Here is a 22400-nt window from a genome sequence, read left to right as displayed (position 1 = left end):
ACAATGCACTCCTCTCTCTCCTGTTTCTTCTTGTCTCGGCTCTCACGGCAGCCTCAGAACACCAGGCCCTCCCCCTTCCCAATCGCTTCCACTCTTGCCTCACGCAGACGACCGCGAAGCCTCCTAACCAGCGTCCCTGACTCCGGTGGGTTCTGTCCCAGGCAGTCAGAATGAACTTTCTAAAAGACAAGTCTGTCACTCCCCTTTTGAAGTCCTTCAGCAAATCCCCAGGGCTATGGGGATTCTGCCTCCTGTCCATCCCTATCCCCTACTGTCTCCTTGACGCCCCAAAGCCCCAAATACTTCCTGTCTGCTGCTCATTTACAGGTCTGCCCCTCACTCTCGCTGCATTGTGCCAGTGTGGCCTTTGTCTCTGAGTCTCCAGCAGAGAGCACAGTAGACTGGCGAATGAGCGGCTGAGTGAGTGAGCGAACGTCAGTATGAGTATTGGGAAACCTGGCAGTGGGGATGGAGCGATGTGGTCAGAGGCAGCAAGAAGACTGGAAAAGACACGGACACTTAGGAAGCTTCCCACCTCACTGAGTCTGGTATCCACTGCTGCTTGTTCCCATCACATTCAGGACCGCCGGACACCCATCCACGTGCCTCTGTGACCCTGCACGCCCCCAGCCGCCAGGTGGCAAGAGAACGACATGGTGACTTCTGGTAGGCCCTTGGCATGCCGACAACACTGGCAACAATGCCCCTGAGGAGCAGAGAACCCAGAGTGCCCTTGAGGAGCACCGAACCCAGAGAATAGCGGACTCACCTTTTCTTCTCCCCAGACGCCACGCACCAAAAGTAGAGTTAAGTTTTGCTAAATATATTATCTGCCTTTTCAGTGAGTTATTCACTCTGCTTGAAATGTCTGTCCCAACTCCCATCTCATTCCCCAAATCGCCCATAAGTTACTGTCCCTTCCCTTCAAGGCTCAGTGACAATGCCCCAACTCCAAGGCAGTCCCCACACTGGACGTTCACAGGGCCCTCAGGGCACCGTGGCGTAAGTTCGTCCAGACCTCAGCCTCCCGCTATCCAGGGGACCAGGACATGAACTCAGGGCTGGAAGAGTCCAAGGACGGTGCTCAACCACTCAGCTACTCAAAGCACCCGTCCTCTGGGCTCCTGGCTCCCCCCAGTCAGCGCTAAGTGTTCTGATGAGCACTACCTCAGTCTACAATGCACGGCCTATTCAAACTGTGCACTGGTGAGAGAGAACCAGCTACCGGGAACTCGCTCCATGGAGGCACCTAAATTCTTACAGGCCCATTACGAGGTAAAAACTATGATTTCCCCTGTTTTACACATGAGAAAACTGAAGCATAAAGAGAATGAGCAACTTGTCCGAAGTCCGAGCTAGGAAGGGTGAAGCCAGGACTCAACCCCAGCTTTGTGAGATCAAGTCCGGGCCCTTAGGAACACCGGGCAGGGTTAGCGGACCCGGCGGCTCGGCTTGGATAGAACCCCGGGCTGAGTCAGGCACAGACCGTGCTCTTTTTCAGCACATTCTAAGAACAGCAGTTCCTTCTTGATGCTGCTCCACCTTGAAACTGATGATAAAAACAGTGCTGACATTTAAACTGGCCTCTGAGAAACTGCTGGGCCTCCAAGTCCACAGGCTGGGAACCGCACATAACGACAGACAGATTTGGTAGGGAATGCCAGTGGGGACAAAATGCCACCCTGAAACTGTACCCGCTCACAAGGCCGCTGTCACTAGGAGCCCTCAGGAAGACCTCCCGCACAAGGCAGCCCTCACCGTGAGCACTGGCAGCCAGGAATCCATCCAGCCCTGCACTCCATCCACCACGGGGTGATGGGGTTCTAGGCCGCGGCCTATAAGGTAAACACAGCTGGGAGCTATCATGCTGCAGAGTTGTCTCTGTGTTAACTCACCAATTTTTGATAAAACTGGTCACTTGTTAGAGTCACCAGGGAACAGGGCAGTTCTGGTTCCATACTAACTAACTTCCATTTTCCTTGCGCCCTGCCAATCCTTAACTCACCGTCTGCCTGGCTTCCTCTCAGCCCTGGATAATGCTAACGCGGTCCCCCTTGCACAAACGAGCAGAAGCCACAGTTCCACCCTCAGTTATCAACGGCATTTGGAAATTTGGATCTTCAAAGGCTGAGCTCACCAGGCAAAACCCTTGCTTTGGGGGAAGTGGTTACACCACAAAACAGGCACCCTAGTAGTAGCGTTCCCCTAATTGGTACGCCCCCCTCGGCAACGTGCCTAAACACAGCCAGATAATGTTCTGCTGCAGTGCCTCTCCTCTCACGCAGTCAGCCACTCATTCTCCACTCACTCAGCAAATCTTTATTGAGGATCTACAATGTCCAGGCACTGACATCACAACAAGGTCTCTCAGGATGCACACATCCAGAACCAAGTGAGCATAACCCTCCTTTTCTGCCCCGTGCTTCCGAAGGCCTCTGAGGGGGAGCCAAGGGGGAAGGCCCACCTGCGTGCATCAGTGCACTGTAAGAGGGAGAGAAGATAAGAAGAAAAGGAATAAAGGCAAACAGAATTGCAAAGAAATGTTAAACTTCAACCAGTAGTCTGCTGGTTAATGGTAATATTGATATAATTATTTTAAAACTATCCTATATACATGATGGGACAATACAAAAAAGTAATTATTTAACGTTGTTAGGAACCAAATTGTCAGTGTAGAAGAAAACCTACAAAAATCAAGGGAATTAAGTTAACAACCCTATAATGCTAGATGTGACTTGGAAAGAGCAACATGGCATTGGTCACGTTTCTATAGGATAATGTGGTGTAACGAACAACCCTCAAAGCTCAGAGGCTTGTTTCATGCTCACAGGTCTGCAGAGGCTGCAGTTCCGCTGACCTCTGCAAGGTTCACTCAGGCTGGGCCAGGTCAGGCTGGGTTAGGTTCAGGTCATCTATAATGTCCTCCTTTTAGGACTCAGGCTAAACGAGCAATAGCAACCAGCACATCATGAAGACTGGAAGTTCCGAGAGGGCTGGTGACGCTTGTCACGCCTCTGACCACTTCAGCTCACCATTTACATAGTGTCATTTGCACTCAATGACAAAGCCAAGCCCAAAGTCAATAGGGTGGGGAAATACATGCCACCCACAAGGAAGTTATGACAAGGAGGAGGAGAGAAGGAAGAACTGTGGAGGAATAACGCCACCTGCTCTAACTATGGCCTCACGACTTTTCCTTTTAAAAAATAAATATTTCCCAGCCCTGTCCACCGAAAATGCCTAAAAGCAACAGGAACCCAGTAGCAATGAACATCCTCTCACCCAGATCATGGTTTCTAAGTATTATTCTCCACGAAAATAAACCAGCATCCCTGAAGGAATACCCAATTCCAGGTCTTAAGCAAGAAATATACAACATAGCATTGGGATATCTTGTTCTGCCAAGAGCAAGGAAGCTATCAAAAACTAATGGGCTTGGGGCTAGCCCCGTGGCCGAGTGGTTGGGTTCGCGTGCTCCACCACAGGTGGCCCAGTGTTTCGTTGGTTCGAATCCTGGGAGTGGACATGGCACTGCTCATTGGGCCATGCTGGGTCCGTGTCCCGCATGCCACAGCTAGAGGGACCCACAACAAAGAATGTACAACTATGCTGGGGGGCTTTGGGGAGAAAAAGGAAAAAAATAAAATCTTTAAAAAAAAAAACTAATGGGCTTATGTTAAAAGGATACCAGAGATGACATGAAAGGGCACTGGTTAAAGATAGGACAATTTATGAATCAAAAAGAACAGTGACTAGAACTGATTGAAACACAGATTCCCAATCCCACTCTACCCTGATGGAATCAGAATCTCCAAGGAGGGAGCCTAGGCATCTGGATTTTTTTACAGAGCTCCCCAACTGATTCTGATGAGAGCCAGAACTAAAGGGCACCAGTCCACAGGTCTCCTGATCTTCTAGGAGTCCGGGTCACTCACAGTGTCTATCTTGCTCTCAGATGCTGGCCTCTGTGTCCTGGAAAGTCTTGTCTACATCAAACTTACAACTGTCCCTTATCCATGTCCTTCCAACTCTGGGGTGGTCCAGCCACAACGTGGCAGGCATCATCAAGGGGAAAAATTCCAGTTTTCAGTCTGCTAACAATAACAACTGCAAAAAAGCTGGGGCAGTTCCCAGGGTCCTCCTTTTAACCACAGTTTTGACAATGACAATGAGGAACAAACTCATCCATTTTTAGCTAACATATCATAGATCCAAGACAGTCAAGTTTGGGGTTTCTCCAGATATCTCGAAGCAATTAGTTCTTACTCCTCATTTGAGATCAGAATCACGTGGTAAACTTTTACAACATAGGATGGCCTGGGTTCCAGACCCTGACCCAGAGGTTCAGATTCGATGGTCTAGGGTAGAGTCTGGACACCCCATGTTTCAGAGGCTGCCCACATGATTCTGATGTGCAGCCAAAACAGAGAACCACTGCTCCAAGCTAAAACCTTGAAAGCAAAACACCTCCACCCTAACGTGTTGTCAACACTTGAAACAAGATGCCTTGGATAAGGCACCTTCCAAACTGCAGCGGCCTGGGGAAGAGTCTCAGCCTGCCCCTCGGTGTGTCTCTGAAGGACCCCCCACCCCCTTCTTCCTACAACCAGCCTGAGCAGTGATCCCCGCCTCCCTGGGCACACTCAGGTCCAGGGATCAGAGCTCATGGCAGGCTGGGCTGCCCTACTTGATGCTCAGAACAAAGAATAAAGATCCAAATGTATAAAGTGCTCCAGATCAAAGCCAATGAGAGAGCACGAACAGAAATCACTTCAGCTAAGAACTAAGGCAACCACCATATAACTACTCCCCCAAAAGGCTCCAAGAGGTCGTGAGTTATTTGTTTTTAATTAGAAGGAATAGATAATTCCACGTTAGAAAAAAACAGGAAAAGACTGGAAGTCACCCAATTCAAAAAAGCAAACATAGCTGTGCTCCCCAAACCTAATGAACACAACACACATGTGCATGCGCACACACAAAATAATACAAAGCATTGCCACGTCCTCACATAAACACTGAGACCAGCTAGCAATACTAGCTTCCCCCATAATTTGTAGTAGGTTGATGCCAGCTCTCAAAAGGCCTAGATCCTTTGTCTGGCTTTGTATTAAAATATGCTATTTTTCTCAAAGTGTTAACAGCTACCAGGCTGTAAGAAGAAGGGCATTACGTCAAGGGTGTCAGGAATTCACATCATGGTTGCAGCAGACACCTTTTGGCATATCTCCCTACCTACACCTCTCTTCTCTGAAATCTGCGCCCCACTCACAAGGCTGGGTCCCCCTCAACTGTGCTTGCTCATCTTGGCAACATACTCCTCACGGAGGTCACTGATCCACCACCAGAAACCTGACTCAGCTGGGCTGGACTGAGAGCTGCTGGGCTCAGTCCGGAAGGTGGCTTAAACGTGGGTCGTGTAAATGCGGGCCCTGGGGGAGGCTGGGTTGGACCACAGTGGCAGATGTGAAAGAAGGCAGGAGAGAGGAGGAGAGGGAACAGCAGGGGCAAGAAGCAGAGACGGCTTGCGTCCTGGCTGGCTCTCCAAGCTGCCTGAACTCCGTGCCCACAAAGTCGGTAAAGTGCCCCCTTATCCTTGTGAGAAGTTCCTCTTCTGCCTATTCGGCTGCTTTGAAATGGATTTCCATTACTTACTAACAAAAGAAGAACACTGACTAAAATAACTGGAAAGCCTCATTATCAACTGCTAAATATTTCCAGGAATTTTTTTAAAGACCAAAATCAACCTCTTTCTCTTTATTGAATATGCTGTTTCTAAAAATGTACATATGCTTTTAATGTAAATATGTATGTGTTTTGCTGTGGCAACTGGTTTTAAAATCAGAAACAACGCAACCGCCAGAATTTGGGACCACAAAAAGGAAGCTCGCTAGAAAAATGTTCCCTCACATCTCCTTGATGGTGACCGTGTTCAGCAGGGGGAGCCTGGGAAAAGGAATTAGGGTGGCAAGGCTCGACTCAGGCATGGAGGCCGTGGGCACCAACTGCCCCAGCCCGGCCGCAGTGGGCCTGGTGCACTGACATTCTCTGGAGAACCAAACACCTGGCTCAAAGAATGAGCACCACGGAGAACGGAAAGGTCCTGGATGCTCGCTTTAACAGGGGTTTAAATGGATTAACATGTGTTTATAGAGACTTCAAGAGAGAAACCGAAAAACTGTCACCCTAATGTGGCTGACTTAATCCTCTCTTCCCAGCCACAGCGTTAGTAGAACAGTAGGAAGGACCAAGTACAGACCTCCGGCTGGATGGCTTTGAATACGGGTATGTCCATCAGCGTGATCTGGCTCTGCAACAAGAGAGAATGGGCGTTAGGAAACACTGAATCAAAGAGAACTGTCATGTTACTCTGAATCTATAATTCTTAAAAGTTATACTTTCCCTCTTGAAATAAAAATCAAGAGAGAAGAGAGTAAAAAATTGGGTCAATTTCTAAAATGCCTCTCCCATCCCTTCTCGCTTCATAAATCTTGATCCACACCCCTCTTTCTTGAACGTGAGACGAACTTCCAATTTAAGAATTGATAACAGTAGTTTGAAGGGTGGGACTGAGAGAAGGGGAAGATTTTCAGTTTGGATATTTTTGTACTATTTGAGTTTTTGTTGCAATCATGAATTACCTTTGTAATTTTAAAAAGTTGGAGACACAACGTTAAAAATTAGAATGCTAAACACAGACACTGTCTATTACACTAAATTTAAAGTTTTTTAAATTGTGGCTTATAGAAATTGTACATTTCTTCTTAAGTCCATGCCTCCTCTAAATTATATGGTAGAGCGCTACTCAAGATGCAACCGCAGACCAGCACTGGACCGCGAACTATTTATTCCACCAGCCCACAATGAGATAACTACAGAAGCTAAGAGCAAGCATTTGGAAACTTTTATAGCAAATTGCCATGACATTTTTATTGTATTTTTTAAAATATCAGTCCTCAACAGACTGGAAATGAAAAAACTGGTCCTTGACCACAGCTAGCCTGAGAAGCACTAATGTTGTCAATAGAGAAAATACACATCCGGTTTAAAGGCTGTTCCCATCGTTTGAAGCTTATCAAGCAACAACAAAAGACGACTTCCTTGCTGACAATTTTACAGGCCAAGGCAGGGACTGAGCTGACTTCACACGACCTACCTATCCCCATAGGTCACAGGAGAGGCCAGTGTTAGCAGGCGCCTCTGTGACAGGCCAGGGAAAACAGAGCCGAGGGCCTCCAGATGCCTACTATGGGAGAAGCCACCCTGTCCACTGAACACAGGTCATCTGGGAGGACACAGTGCAGTGGAACAAATGTGGTCTCTGGAATCAACAGGGTTGGGTGTGTGCCTGGATACCATCGCTTAACGGTAATATTCTCTTTGACGCGTAACTTAACTTCCAGTCTCAGGTGCCACATCCAGAAAACAGTGATGATAATCCCTATCTTATTGCATCTTTGTGAAAATTCAAGACAAGAGGTGCAGAATGCCTGGCACCTGACAGATGCTCTTTATATATATATTTTTAAGATATTTATTATGTTTATATATTTTTATGTTTACATATAGATAGATATTTGTGTTTATATATATTGATATATCACATATATATTTGGGGGGCGGTCAAAAGAGAAGTCACATAGATGGGCTCACGTACTGGCATGTGAACTTATGGTTCCTGACCAATACGTGAGCTAGGAAATAAGGGACCACTAATTTATTCGAACATCCAGCCATCATAGTCACTCTGGAGAATACTTAAAGAAAGCTGTTACACTGAGTCAACAAATATTGTCATGAAGAAAAGCCTGGTGTCAAGAATACTTTGGAGAAAAATGGCAACACACACAGTAACCACAATCCTGGGCTTAGGTGCAGAATTGTAGTCGCTTCTTGGCACAGTTTAAGGGTGGTCCAAGATCACTGGGTTCCTGAGGAACACAGGATGCAGGCCAAAGCACACCATCCCCAAGGCTGCACAGGAGAGGGGAATAAGCAGCTGGCTCCAGTGGAGAGCCGCTGTCCGCTCCGAGGGGTTAGTGCTCTTCCTGGGCACAGAGGTGAAATGTGCCACTCACGGAAGGAAGCTCGGCAGAGAGTGGAGGCACCAGGAATAGAGCAGCACTTGGGAATCTGAGCTCTCCTACCTCTGGGTCCACCACCAGTGGCAAGGGGGCATCGGACATCAGCACAACATCTCCGTGGATCTGGCCCTCATAATCTGGGTGTCAAGTGATGCCTAAGCCCTGGAGGCCTACATGCCTGGGTGTCCGGCCTAGAGCTACAGGGCCAGAGCTACATCCTAGACGGTGCACATGGACTAGCTTTTTTCTGCCAGATCCATGGAGATTGTTAGCCAAATTCTCCTCACATTTGGATTAATTCCGCCATCCTGAGGAACAGGGAGGCCTTGTGAATATAGAAGATTTGAACTGAAAGCTCAGAGGGCCTTGGAAATCTCTCCCACAGTTCAAGTTAACTCCCTACCCGGGAGAACCAGCAGGATGTTTGCAATGTCACTTAGGAAAAGAACCAAAAGTCCGCTAATGTGAAAATGAGAAAACTTCCTTTCCATCCTGCCATCAGTTCTAGGGTTTGCTACTGAATTTCCAAATGGTTTATTAAAATAGTGACTTTAGGGGCCAGCCCTCTGGCCCAGTGGTTGGGTTCGTGCGCTCTGCTTCAGGGGCCCAGGGTTTCGCCGGTTCGGATCCTGGGCGTGGACATGGCACCACTCATCAAGCCTTGCTGAGGCGGCATCCCACGTGCCACAACCAGAAGGACCCACAACTAAAAATACACAACTAGGTACCAGGGGGCTTTGGGGAGAAAAAGGAAAAATAAAATCTTTAAAATAGTGACTTTACATTTCATTATTTTTTTGGATGGTCCAAGTTTCGACTATTCTGATCCTTGCTCAGACCATAAGTCAGAAAATGTGTTCAGGCGTTTCATTCAACACAAACAACAAAACAGAGGTCACCAGACTTAAAAGAGACTGTCTGGTCCCAAACATGCAATCTGAAGGTTTTCAGAAGAATCTCTCCCATTTCTATCCTCTCAACTCTGACCAAAAATGATGCAGTGTCCAGAGCAAGAATATATCAATACACAGGTAAGACCATCAGATTATAAATTTCATGTCATTTTACTACAAAGCCAAACATGTGTGAAAACCTTTCTGATGAGCCGTCCTTCCCTGGAAATTTGAGCACTCACAGGCAGGCGGTTTCACCAAAAAGGGAAGGTATGGACAGGGGTGGGGCTTGAGGGGCGAGGTCAGGTCCTGTCCTTTTACAGCCCGCCCTCAGCCTCCAAGACCTTGTCCCTCCCTCAGGGAGATGCCCTGGCTTCCTGGAGGGAAAGGGCATTTCCTAGGAGGGGCTACAGCCTCTCCAGAAACACGAGGCAGTGAGGCGCTCGTTTCCAAGCAGCAAACCTGCTGTGGTGGGGAGCACACGCCCGGACTGATGAGGACACCCGCGAACCAGTCTCCTAATGGCTTCTCCTTATTTGTGGAAATAAGCCTTAATACAGGGTGTCCAATTAAACTAGTCACCTGGCAATGACTTCCTTAATCCCAACCCCTTCTCCCATCTCCTCCTTCCTCTTAGTCCACGGCCCCCTAAAAATCCAGGATTTGGGGGGAAATGGCCAATCTTCCCATATTACAGCAATTCTGTAGAGATGAATCCTTCAGAATGGAGAGACCTATAGGAGCACTTCACAATGTGGCCCTAAAGAAAAAGGTGGCATTATGTGGATAAATGAAAGCTACTTAGCCAAAAAGAAAAAAAACGTTTTCTGCATATGTTGAGTGTAGTGTTTCTCCCCTCTAACTGTGGCTGACTAGATCTTCTCTTCTAAGGCTCTCCCAGGCCCCAAGTAAACAAAAAAAGCTGTTGGCAAATCAGTGGTACGTCTTACAATAGAATGTATCTTTAAATTTGCATTTAGACCATTCCACCAATGTACGACCAGGAGGGCTCACAGAACAAAAAGTAATCAGCTCCAAAGATAGATTTCTGCTTCTACTCCGAGAGCCACAGGAATCACGTGTGGCAATTTTAGAATGGTAGTCAGGAAATGCAAATTAAACAGGAAGATGCCATTTGTCATCCGTCAGTGCCATCACAACTGATAGGATTATGAACTGCTCTGTTCTTTTTGGAAAGTAATCTGGCAGTAATCATAAAAAAGTGTTTTAACTTTGTATTTTTTTTTAAATATCGAACTTACAAAAAAGTTGCAAGAATAGTAAACGAAGTCTACAACCTTTCACTTAGCTACACTGATGATTAACATTTTGCCTCATCTGCTTCATCTCTGTGTACATAATTATACATACACATTTTTCCTGAACCGTTTAAGAGTAACATGCAGAGATTATGATCCTTCACCCCTAAATCCTTCAGCCTGTTATTTCCCAAGAACAAGATTATCCTCTTACATGATGATAAAATTATTATATTCAGGAAATTTATCATTGGTACAACAGCAGTATCTAATATACAAGCCACATTCAAAATTTGCTAATTATCCCAATACTGGTTTTTAGAGCAATTTTTTCTTAATCCAGGATCATGCATTGCATTTAGATATTATCTCCTAAAAAGTGAAATGAGCACCCTGTTGACACAACAATCCCTCAACCTACAGAAGGCAGAGCACTGGGACCTAAGGAGATTTCATATGGAGAGCTACACTTCGATACAGATAGAAGTACAGGTGTTTACTGCACCGTTATTTGTAGTAGCAAAAATCCTGGAACAACCTAAAAGGTCATCAAAAGGGACGTGTTGAAAACAATTATGGTATATCCAGACTCTGGAAGATTACGCCGCTATTAAAAATAGAGAAGTAAATCTACACACAGTGACCTGGAAGGGAGTCTATGATCTGCTGATGGTAAGACAAGTTCCAGCACTGCCTTCTGCTCTGCCTTCAGCCACTGGAGCGGGGCCGAGGTCTAGCTGTAGATGTAATCGGCCCCACCCCCACCACACCCTCCCTTCCTGGTAAAACACTTCCAGTGTCTGAAGCTTGTTCTCTAGCAGACTCCTCAGGGAGGGCTCACGGGAGCAAAATTCTCGAGGCCTTGCATGTTCATAATGGTTAGTCTGTGCCCTTTACACTCAAAAGTCAGTTTTGCTAGATAGAAAATCTCTGGTTCACATTTTTTTTTTCTTTCCTTAACTTATTTGATTAGGTTATTCTACTTTCTTTTGGCAAAAAAGCGTTTCTGTCAAAAAGACTGAAAATAATCTAACTTTATTTCTCTTATAAGTCATTTGCTGTTTTTGCCTAGATACCCAAAGGACTTTATATTTTCTTTTAAAATCTGGTAGTTTACCAAGAATATGTCTTTTGTAGTGACCATTCTGGGTTGACACAGTTAGCTTCACGGTATGCTCTTTCAATATGCAGTTTCAAATATTCTTTTGTTTGTTTGTGAAAATTCTTAAATTATAGTTGAAATATTTGTTCAGTTCCTTTGCCTTTTTATTCTCCCCTTTCAGGGATTTCTATTATCTGTATGCTGGATCTTCTTTGCCTATCATTAATAATTGTCACTTTTTCTCAGTCTTATCTCTTTCTTCATTTATTCTGATCTTAAAAATTTTCCTCCCTCAAGGCATTTTCTGTTTATCTATTCTTGTGCTCTTTCTAGTTCAACTTTCATTTCGAAAATAATTTTTCTTTTGTTTTCAATTCTTTCCTAAGTTCTGTCACCTCATTCTGAGATTTTCCTATTTCCAGTTTATGTTGCGCATGTCTTACAGTGTGATCTTAATGTCTAGGCTCATTTTGAAATGGAGAGTTGCAGGTTTACGTTTTGTGGCATGTCTTTCTGGCATGCTTTCAGTATCTACAGGGATCCTCTCCTTACTCGTTTTCTTTGCCTACAATAACCTTGAAAGATTGACAGCACTAATTTCCTCTTGCTTATTTTTATGTCAAATTAGTTTTCTGAACTTTTTAGAGGGGCACACGGTTCAGGGTAGCTTTTCTAACTTCACATAGCTCTTTTTTTGGTTGCTTTCACATAGTGGTCAAAAACACACAGTTGTTTTTTTGAGATTACACACACACACACACACACACATGCACACACTTTTATTTAGAGCTTCTTTTTCCTTAACCACATCCTTCTCTATCCTGATCATTTTGATTCCACTCCCACACTGAGTTTCCCTTTGGTATGGAGCCTTGTCCTGGAAGTGAGCCCTGGTGGTTTGGTTTCAAGAAATCACAGGGGCTCATCCACAGATCTCTTCCACCCAAACATTATGGAAAATTTGGGGGTTCCCCTATTCTCAAGTCTGTCAAATGCCCCAATACTTACTTCTGTTTTCTCCTATACAGATGCTGATACTCTGCAGGTCTTGTTAATATTGGTGGCATATTCTAGCCACTTCTATTTGGGATTTGATTGGGATAACTTGTCACCTAGTTTTATTGTAAATATTGTTCATGGGTTTCATGGTTTGCCATCTAGTTGTTCTGGATGTTTTTATGTGGGGATTCGGAGAGAATTAAAAAATATGCTGCTGGCACCACTATCTTCCCAGAATCACTTAAATAATTTTTTAAAGGACTTCTGTGCCTGGATTTTTTCTTCCTTTCATATTATTAGACAGAAAACCAAAATACCAGGTGGTCTGGTTCACTTCCAACACCTGGCAACTCCAATGCTTCCTCAAAGACCAAGACTGCAGGGCACCTGGCCCCACAGTGAAGCTAAGACGCTCTGGCTCTGGCAGGGTGGCCAGAGCTTCAGCACTGCACCCCCAAAGCATTCACCACCCTTCCCTACGGCCTGCTCAGCCTCAGAAAATTGACCGGGGGCAGGCTGAGTAACTCTCTAGGGCTGAGACTAGAAAACCAGGCCCAAAGCCTCACCAAGAAGCCCTCTTGTGCATGGTTGCTCTCAGTGCAGGCCAACTGTCTGCCATTCTACATGGTGCAGGACCGTAAGGGGACTTTTAACCCTCATTACGGCTTCACTCCTCTCATGAAGCTAAAAGACACAACTCAAAAATATAATAACCATGGGGCAGGCCCCGTGGCCAAGTGGTTAAGTTCACACGCTCCACTTTGGTGGCCCAGGGTTTCGCCAGTTCGAATCCTGGGTGCAGACATGGCACCGCTCATCAAGCCATGCTGAGGCGGTGTCCCACATGCACAGCTAGAAGGACCCACAACTAAAAATATACAACTATGTACCGGAGGGCTTTGGGGAGAAAAAGGAAAAATTAAAAAAAAAAAAATATATATATATATATATATATAATAACCAAACAAGAACAAATAGAATACAGAAGCTAAGCTATCAGACAGCGAGGGCCATGAAATCTTCTAAAGGAGAGAAAATACAGCTTTGTGGCTATAAGTACAGACTAGCAATTCACTGTCCAATATGGCGGCCACTAGCCACATGTGGCTACCGAGCATCTGAAAGATCGCTAGCACTCTAAGTTTAAAACACACATTGAGGGGCTGGCCCCGTGGCCGAGTGGTTAAGTTCTCGCACTCCACTGCAGGCGGGCCAGTGTTTCATTGGTTCGAATCCTGGGCGCGGACATGGCACTGCTCATCAAACCATGCTGAGGCAGCATCCCACATGCCACAACTAGAAGGACCCACAACAGAAGAATATACAACTATGTACTGGGGGGCTTTGGGGAGAAAAAGGGAAAAAAATAAAATCTTTAATAAAAATAAAAATAAAAATAAAATAAATACACATTGAGTTTTGAAGACAGTTCAAAAAAAGAATACAAAGTGTCTCCGTTTTATGTTGCTTACATGTTGAAGTGATATTTTAGATGTACTACGTTAATTAAGATATATTTTTAAAAGTAATTTCACCTCTTTTTTTAATGTGGCTACTAGAAAATTGAAAATTGAAAATCCACGTGTAGCTTGGATTACATCTCTGTTGGATAGGACTGGTCTAGAATGTCAGACGGCCCTGGTTTCAAATCCCAGATAGATAGTGCCACTTACTATCTGTGTTAAGAGGTGACTTTCCTCTCTAAGCACTGACTTGAACATCAGTATAATAGGAATAATAAATATACCTCATTTATGCGGCATATTCGTGAAAGGTAAATTAGACAACGCATACAAAACAAGACCCAGACCTAGTAGTTGTTCGAAAATGGAAGCTTCCCTTGTTATTACCATCCAGCTTTAGGGGAATAATCAGGAGGTGAAGGCTTCAGGCTGGCTCTGCCCACACCTGGCTGTATGATCCAGATAAAAAAATCAACCTCTTAGAGCCTGAGTTTCTTTATAAGAAAATCAGGAGCTAACCGTCTGCCTCATCAGGTTGTTCTAGGACTGAATCCCTTCAGTCAACATGTATGTACTGAGCACCTGCTATGAGCTTGATACTGTTCTGGGTACTGGGAAAAGAGCAATGAACAACTCAGATAAAGTTCGTGGCCTTATTAGGGAGCTTGTCTTCTAGGGGAGGAGATATATCACAAAAAATATTGTTCTATCATGTAACGTTGGGTAGTGATAGGAGATGTGAAGAACACAGAGCAGGGCAAGGGAAGAGAGAGTGACGGATAGATGCTACACTAGCCCATGAAAGTCCGCTCCAAGGACTGACATTTGAACAGAGACTGACACATGTGGAGAAGACCCATGAGGACTGAAGAAAGAATCAGCACAGGGACCTGAGGCAGGGGATGCCAGCGGGTCTGGGGAAGGAAGAGGCAGCCAGTGTACCGCTGGGGAGCAAGGAGATGGGTGCAGGAGAGGAGGCCTGGGCCAGACCACAGGGGGCACTGGAGGCCTGGGAGGAACCTTAGGTCTCATTCTAGTATGGCAGCTGCTAGAGGGTTTTATGCAGGTTTCAAAAAGGTCCCTCGGACACACTGAAGGAGGTTTTGCACATGCTGCCTCAGCATGGCCTGGCACAAAGGACTCACGGGAGCCAGTGATGGCAGAGGGTTGAGATGGGGCCCAGTGAGCTCCCACAGCACCCTGGAGGGCACGAGGCCTGTTCTAGCAAGGAGACAGGGATGAGGTAGGCAGTGGGCATGACAGGAAACACAGCCCTGGGACCGTCCTTGCAATGACGCTCGAGGTCACCCCAGAGCCAACAAACTCCCTCTACCCTCCAGGTGCAAAAGGAAGAAAGCAAGTCCCAGCAAAACGAGGAGGCACCTCTGCTCCTGAGGGACAAGGAACCGTCCCTCAGTCAGACCAGCAGCAACACACTGGTTGAAGAGAAAACAATTTTTTTTAAATTTATAATTACAAAAATTGCCCATATAATATTGTCTATCATTTAGAAAGTGGTCATTGTAAAAATGTAGAAAGTATAAATAAACAAAAAGAAGAAAAATTAAATTCCAATTACCTAGAATCCTACAACCAGAAAGTACTGTAAATAATATATTTGGCTATATCTCCAGATATTTATGAATATGTAAACATAAAAACTAGACCTTTTATTATGCAAATACAAATTTGTACAAGCTTTTTAAAATGGCACTATTCTCTACAAATTGTGCTGTGACCTGCTCCTTTCACTTACTATCCATATATATTGTGTGTGCCTTCCAAGGTGGTTAATTTCTAGATTGACAGCATCGTTTTAACACTGCCTGGTATCTCATAAAGGACACTTTCTTCAACAATCCCCTGTTGTTGGGCACATGGGTTGTTTCCCACCTGAGCAAAAAGCCCCGTGCAGCGAGCCCTCGAGCACCTGGTCGTGGTGCCCAGCCACCCACATCAGTTCCGCTACTTACAGCAAACTCCTCGGGAGTCACTTTCAAGACATCGAACACAACGGCGTCGTAGCTCTTGCTGGCATAGTCGCAGCTCTGGCCCTCCAAAGAGTCTGAGCTGCTGCTGCCCTGTGGAGGATGGGGAGAGAGGATGCCGCCTGAGTAGCCTGGCTGCCGCTGGGATCACTGACTTCCAAACCTCAGAACTGAGGAGGCAGGAGTGACAGAGCTGTGTGTGATACAGGCTTCCGCTGTTTAGTGCTTTACACTATTCCAGGCACTATGTTAAGCACTTCACACGCATGATCTTATCTAATTCTCCTAACAACTCTCTGAGTACTCACGATTATCATCCCCATTTTACAGATCAGAGTAGAGGGACTGTGACTTCCCCAAGGCATCTCAGCTGGGAAACTGAAGAGCCAGAATGTGAATCTGGTTTTGTGTCTCTCCGATGCCAGAACACAAACCCTCAACCCCAACACCCTACTACTTTCAGGCGGCTGTGAGTGGGGGCAAAAAGCTACAGCCCACCCTCCCTTCAGAGAGAACAGGCTTCACACCTTAGGGGCCGAGAAGATCAGCTGTTTTCTTGTGCCTTTCAAATATTACCTGGTTTCACCTTTTTTTTTTTTTTTCCTATTTGAAGTCATTGCCGGAAATTATTACACAAAACGTTAAGCTGGCTCTCAAGGCTTATTTCATGTTTGGGCACTCGGAATTCAAAGCCTGTTAGCTGACGAGGTGAGAGGCAACAACTGCCTTGGAGACGGGTGTGAAGGTTATATTTAGCATCTTCCCCTGGTACGGGGAACACGGGGAGCCCTGCCTGTAAAGAAAGCGTCTCCCATAACAGAACGAGTTAAAACTCCTCAAATGTGCCCAGTTTCATGAAACTCAACACTGTGGGCATCCTGGAATGTTGAGCACACACCGTCTCTTCAATTTTATTTGATTTCACCAAATTCTACTTTGGGGAACCAATCGAGCTTACCACCCAAAAACTGTGCCCCTTCATAAAGGCTTTTATTCGTCTCGACCTATGAAGAGGGATTTTGTGGTTTCCATTAACCTCAGCATCTTGGACCGGGATTTAGAGAATACGCTTTTATTAATTCCTCTTTATTTCACTCTTTCCAAAATGGCTATATCTGGAAAAACTTTGCAATCTTACTGGAAACTGGAGGGTTTTTAGGCCAGTGAGGGAAACCAATGGTCAACAACTGAAAATGTGAGCTTGAAAGGAGGAGCGGAAACTTAAACCTGTACATTTCAACAGGCCTATGTCATTTAAAAGTTTTACAAATGAGTCCACTAGACCAAAAACTCCAGGACGATCTTAAGAAGCCGGAGATCACGGAGGCTAAGAGCTCTGGAGTGAGACAGGTCTGGTCAGCACACCAGCTCCACGCTAGCTGCTGTCTGACCTCAGGCAGGTTACTTCATTTTACTGAGTCCCAGTTATCTCAAAAAGATGCTGCTAAAACCTACTCCCCAGGGTTGTGGTACGGGTTATAGAACAAGAAGTTTACAAAGCAACTGGCAGAAACCCCCTCGCTGGGAGATGTTGATTCAAGGGGCCTGGGTGGGCTCAGGCATGGCTATTTTAAAAGTTCCATGGGTGAGGAGACATTCTCCCCTGAGGAGGATCTGTGTTAAACTTTTGAAAGGTAATGAAGACTAATCCCGAATGCTTCTGGGATTAGCAATGATTCTACTCCTCAGTCTTATACATAGACCTATAAGTCATCCTGCACTGCCACACTCACCTTCCACGAAGCAGGCTGACTGAGGAGCCAGGGCTGACTTTCCTCAGGACAGTGTAGCGCCATTAGGGTTAGGAGCAGTGGCTCGAGAATCACAGGCGCCTGGCCTGAGTCCCCACCCACCGCTGACCAGCTGTGCGATTTGAAGCCAGTTTACTCTCCTCGCACTGGAGTGAGGCATACTCAATGGAATTATTATGAGGATTAAGTGAGATAATCCTGTGGAACGTGCAAAAGAAGTGCCTGGTATATAGTAAGCACTAATTATGGGTGTGTGTGTGTATAAACGTGTCATTCAGTCACCAAAATTTATTGAGCACTTCAACTATACATGTATTCACCCATGCAACAAACAGTTACTGAGTACTCACCATTTTTTGGATATACATATACACATACATGCACATATCCACAGCATATATGTATGTGTGTGTATGTACACACATGTGTATATACACACACATATACACACACAGACACCAGGGGAAAGAAGTTTTACTCTGGATGAGTGTAAATTGTAAATGAAAACAGTCTGATTCCTCTAGTTACCAAACAGAGTCCATTCCTGGGGTTTCAGGTTTTATTACTTTGCTGTAACGCCCCACTTCGTCTGCCCCAAACACACACAACCATACAAGGGGCTTTATTTAACCAAAAGTTGCCCCAAACACATTCATTGATGGTGGTGGTGGTGGTGCTGATGATGATGATGTAACTTTACCTAAACTTAACATTGGCACCATGAGGCAATTTTAAAAGGTACCCACAAGTCTGCTTTCAGAACCAGAGATCGAAAGAAGGAATTTTTGAAAGGTTTCTAAGGAATGATTGGTTCCTGTGAATTTCTAGCTGGTTACACAGATCATTTCAAAGCCCAGCTCGACCCTGAGGGCCTTGTGAGCTCAGCACACTGGGCACTGCCTTGCCAGCTTGTCTCAGGAGCCAGGCATTGTGCATTCCACACGGTGGCACCCCGAGGCCTCAGATGGCACCCACTCCTCCTGCGTGCCTCTGTTCCATTACTGAACCTGAACACAAACTCATAAACCCCCAGGGCAGGGGCCCTCACCCAGGCCACTCTCAGACCACCACTCCTTACAGCCATTTCCTCCTGAGCAAGGTAAATAAGAACACAGGGCCAGTTGGAATCACTTCTGTCTGACTTCATTCTGGAATGTGTGACTTATTTATAATCAGCAGCAGCTTTTCTTGGGAAAGGTCTGATCCCTTCTTGCCACCAAAATGGAATGTGGCACTTGCTACGACTGGACTGGGCAGGTATTTGTTTTTCTTTGAAGAAAACGACTCCAGAAAACACACTGATCCTCAGGGCTGACTGCCTCCCGAATCTCATGCCTGGTGTGGCGGGGGCCTCAGGCGTGCTAAGAATGCCGGTATTCATGCAGCCCTGCAGCCTTGGGGTCCACGACTCAGCTGGGGCCTGGGTCAGCTGAAAGGAGCCCCCTGCCCGGGTCCCCCACTGTCCCGATCCTCGCAGTCTCTGTACCTGTGGAGTGGCAGAGGTGACCAACACGCTAGCCATCAGACCATTCCTGTTGTACATAGTCTCCAGGCCGCAGGGAGCTTCAGGGCAGCCTCGGTTGGTGACATAACCCGTCTGGAGAAGTCCTGCAAGGCAAAGGGGCTCATAAAAACCAGCCTTCAAAACCAGCTTAATCCCACCCCTGGGAGAGAGCCATGCTGGGCTTAAGCAGATGACCCTGAAGGAGACCTTTAAAGAAAGATTATAAGCTGGTGGCCTTCAGGCTAAACATGGTCCACAGATGTAGTTTGTTGGGCTTGTACAGGTTTTAATATTTTTTAAATTAATCACTGACGTTTAAAAGTTGGCAAGTTTCACATAGAATTCTGACTTCTCTTGAAAATAGAAATACGGGGTAAGCCTGCTCCCACCTTCCTGCCTGACAACCACCAGCTGGGCTGAGCAGCGGCTGCCCCTGGTATTGGAGTAAGTGCCTGTCAGTCCTCGCCTGGCCCGTGCAACCCTTTCAGTACGTGCCTGGCCCTTGCAGGCACTAGAGCTTGTGACCTTTGTTTTAGAACGAAGGCAGGTAAAGAAGACAAACCGACTCTACCATGTTTCCCTGTACATCACATCATTTCATCAATAATAACACAGATAATAACTAATACTCATACAGTACTTGCCACTTGCGTGCACTTTACATGCCTTAAGCCATCTAACCCTCCCCACAGTCCTCAGGTAGGTCCTATTATCACATCCACATTACACGTGAGGAACCCGAGGCACAGGGAAGTTAAGTAACTCATGCTGTGGCCTCTGCTCATGCTGTCCCACCAACCGGTCATCATTCAAGACCCCGCTCAACGCCATTTTCCCTGGCTATCGCGCCTGGGCCACCCAAAGCAAAACCAGTTGCTCTCATGCCAAGGTGGACACACTTCTAGCAGAGCATTTCTCACATCGCTGAACAGCAGAGAACTGTAGCCACCACCAGCTTTTTAGGAGGCGAGTGACCAGGAGAGCAGGAGGGAGACAATGGGGGAGGGGAAGGGAGGGCAGCGGCACCAGTTGGAAGCCAACTGCAAGTACCCAGACAAGAGGAGGAGGGTCTTCCGAGCCAAGGTTGGAGCAGTGAAGTCAGGGAGGAGACAGAGACAGTGAGGACAGAGATCCAATAGAAATTGATGAGGGGGTGAGGGAGAAGGAAGCTGAGGATGAATGGCTTCTGGCTTGAGGTACCAGGGATGGCGTGTCCTTCATCAAGGAAAGGAACAGATGTGGTATAGCAGATTTGTGGGAAAAAATGATGACTGTGATTTGGGACATGCTGGATCTGTGGTGCCCATGAGAAAAAGCAATCTTGGAGAGCAAGGTCAAGCCCAAACCACTGGGAAAGATGGTCTGGAAGTAGATCAAAAAGAAGAAAGTGTCAGTCTGATCTCAACACTGTCTGGAACCCTCCCAGAGCCCGCAGCCACAGGCCCCACCAGACAGCAGTGCGCCTTCAAAGAAAGAGTCGAGCACCCAAAAAGGAACGTCAGAATGACCCAGGCTCTTTCCTTGCAGGTCTCCAAAACTGGCCATGGTGGGCCCCTCACAACTGCCCTGCCATCTTCCTCTGCAACCCTCTCCTGCTCAGCAACAGCCGCGATCCTTCTGCCTTCCCTCCTTTCTTCCCCCAAATACGCAGAACAATGAGTCTGAGCTATCGGCGGCATTTAGGGGCCAACAAGGGAAAGCTGAGTTTGGGTATATGATGATATCACCAGATTCCTATTGGCTTTCTTAGGTGTGCTAACAGCGAGAAGCTTCAGAAGTCCTCATCCTTAGGTGATACCCGTGGCAGAACTTAGCGGTAATGGGGGTTTGCAGCTCCCCTTCAAACAGGCCAGCAAAACTCACATAAGTAGAGAGAAAGCAAGTATGGCAAAATGTTAACCACTGACATCCACCGACAGGAGTTCATTATACGCGTCTCTCAACTTTTCTAAAGGCTAGATAATTCTCATAATAAAAAAGAACTGGCCCGGTAAGTTTTTTCTCAGAGGAAAAACTGAGCCAGAGAGGTCAAAATCCTCTTTCACAAGCAGGGAGAAGGGACGGGCTGGGTGCATTCATCTGTTAACCATTTTTTTCCCAGAGAAGCCATGCTCGCCATTACCAAGGACCACGAATGCATGGCTGGTGCAGGTTTGAAAAGCAGCTGCACAAAAATCTGAACAGACATTCTGCAAAAGAAGACATATGAACGACTAAGAGGAGAAATGCTATTGGGGAAATATAAATCAAAACCACAATGAGATCCCACCTCACACCCACTAGGATGGCTAGAATAAAAAACACAGACAATACCAAGTGCTGACAAGGATGTGGAGAAATGAAACCCTCATACATTGCTGGTTGGAAGGCAAAAGGTACAAGTACTTTGAAAATAGTTCGGCAGTTTCTCAAAAAGTTAAACATTAACTTACCAAGTGACCCAGCAATTCAAGTCCCAGGTATCTGCCTTAAAAAAAGGAAAACATACATCCATACAAAGACACGCCCACGAATGTTTCTGGCGGGATTATTCACTATAGCCAAAAGGTGGAAGCACTCGAAATGCCCGCCAACTGGTGAACGCATCAACAATGATATATCCACACAATGGACACTGCTCAGCAAAAAGAAATGAAATACTGACACAAGCTATAACTTGAATAAACCTCAAAAACATTATGCTAAGTGAAAGAAATCAAACACAAAAGACCACACTATATGATGTCATTTCTATGAAACGTCCAGAAAAGGCAAATTTGTGGAGACAAGAAGCACATCGGTGGCGGGCTGGGGTTGGGAGCAGGACCGACGCAAATGAGCACAAGGAATTTTTCTGAGGTGATGGAAATGTTCTAAAACGGATGATGGTGACAATTACGTAGCCACTAAAAGTCACAGCAGTGTACACTCAGAAAGGGCGGATTTTACAGGAGGTACACTACACCACAATAAAGGAGCAGTCACCAGCTGTTTCATGAGTGACCTGAACTCACAGCTTCCACTCTCCCCTTCCACGCCCCTTTGAAATCATCAAAGACATTAAGATACTAAAAACTAGTTGTATCGGCGCACGCTCACAGGAAAGGGTACTTCACAAGCCAAACTCTGCGGGGGATTTCCAGCACAGAAGAGACAGGACTGAGGGAGAGGAACCAGCCTCTGGAGCAAAGGAAGTCCTCCTAGGAATCAAGTGGATGGGACCCTCCAAAGAAACCCCCAAGAAAAGCCCAGAGACTGAAGAGTGAGGAAGCCAGAGACTGAGACTAAAAGCGATGCCAGCTCAAGTTCGAAGGCAGAGTAAGGGGTCAAGCCGCTGGGCTGTCTCAGACCAGGCAAACCAGCTCAAACGGACTGGGC

General features: G+C 46.1%; 1 protein-coding gene across 20 annotated transcripts in view; it reads right to left on the bottom strand.

Moving 5' to 3' along the window:
* Positions 1–22400, bottom strand: part of RALGPS1 (Ral GEF with PH domain and SH3 binding motif 1) — a 271251-nt gene that overhangs the window by 208312 nt on the left and 40539 nt on the right. For all 20 annotated transcript variants that reach the window (XM_046686090.1, XM_046686100.1, XM_046686023.1 and 17 more), the window contains 3 exons: positions 19026–19147; positions 15774–15881; positions 6260–6310 (listed from right to left, as the gene is read on the bottom strand). In XM_046686090.1, coding sequence (XP_046542046.1) covers positions 6260–6310; positions 15774–15881; positions 19026–19082 — 216 coding nt within the window. In that variant the 5' untranslated portion in view covers positions 19083–19147. The remainder of the gene's footprint in view (positions 1–6259; positions 6311–15773; positions 15882–19025; positions 19148–22400) is intronic.

The sequence above is a fragment of the Equus quagga genome, chromosome 1 (assembly GCF_021613505.1).
Source record: "Equus quagga isolate Etosha38 chromosome 1, UCLA_HA_Equagga_1.0, whole genome shotgun sequence".
Lineage (NCBI taxonomy): Eukaryota > Metazoa > Chordata > Mammalia > Perissodactyla > Equidae > Equus > Equus quagga.
Note: the sequence above shows the minus strand (reverse complement) of the source record. Positions and strands in the feature narration are given on the sequence as shown.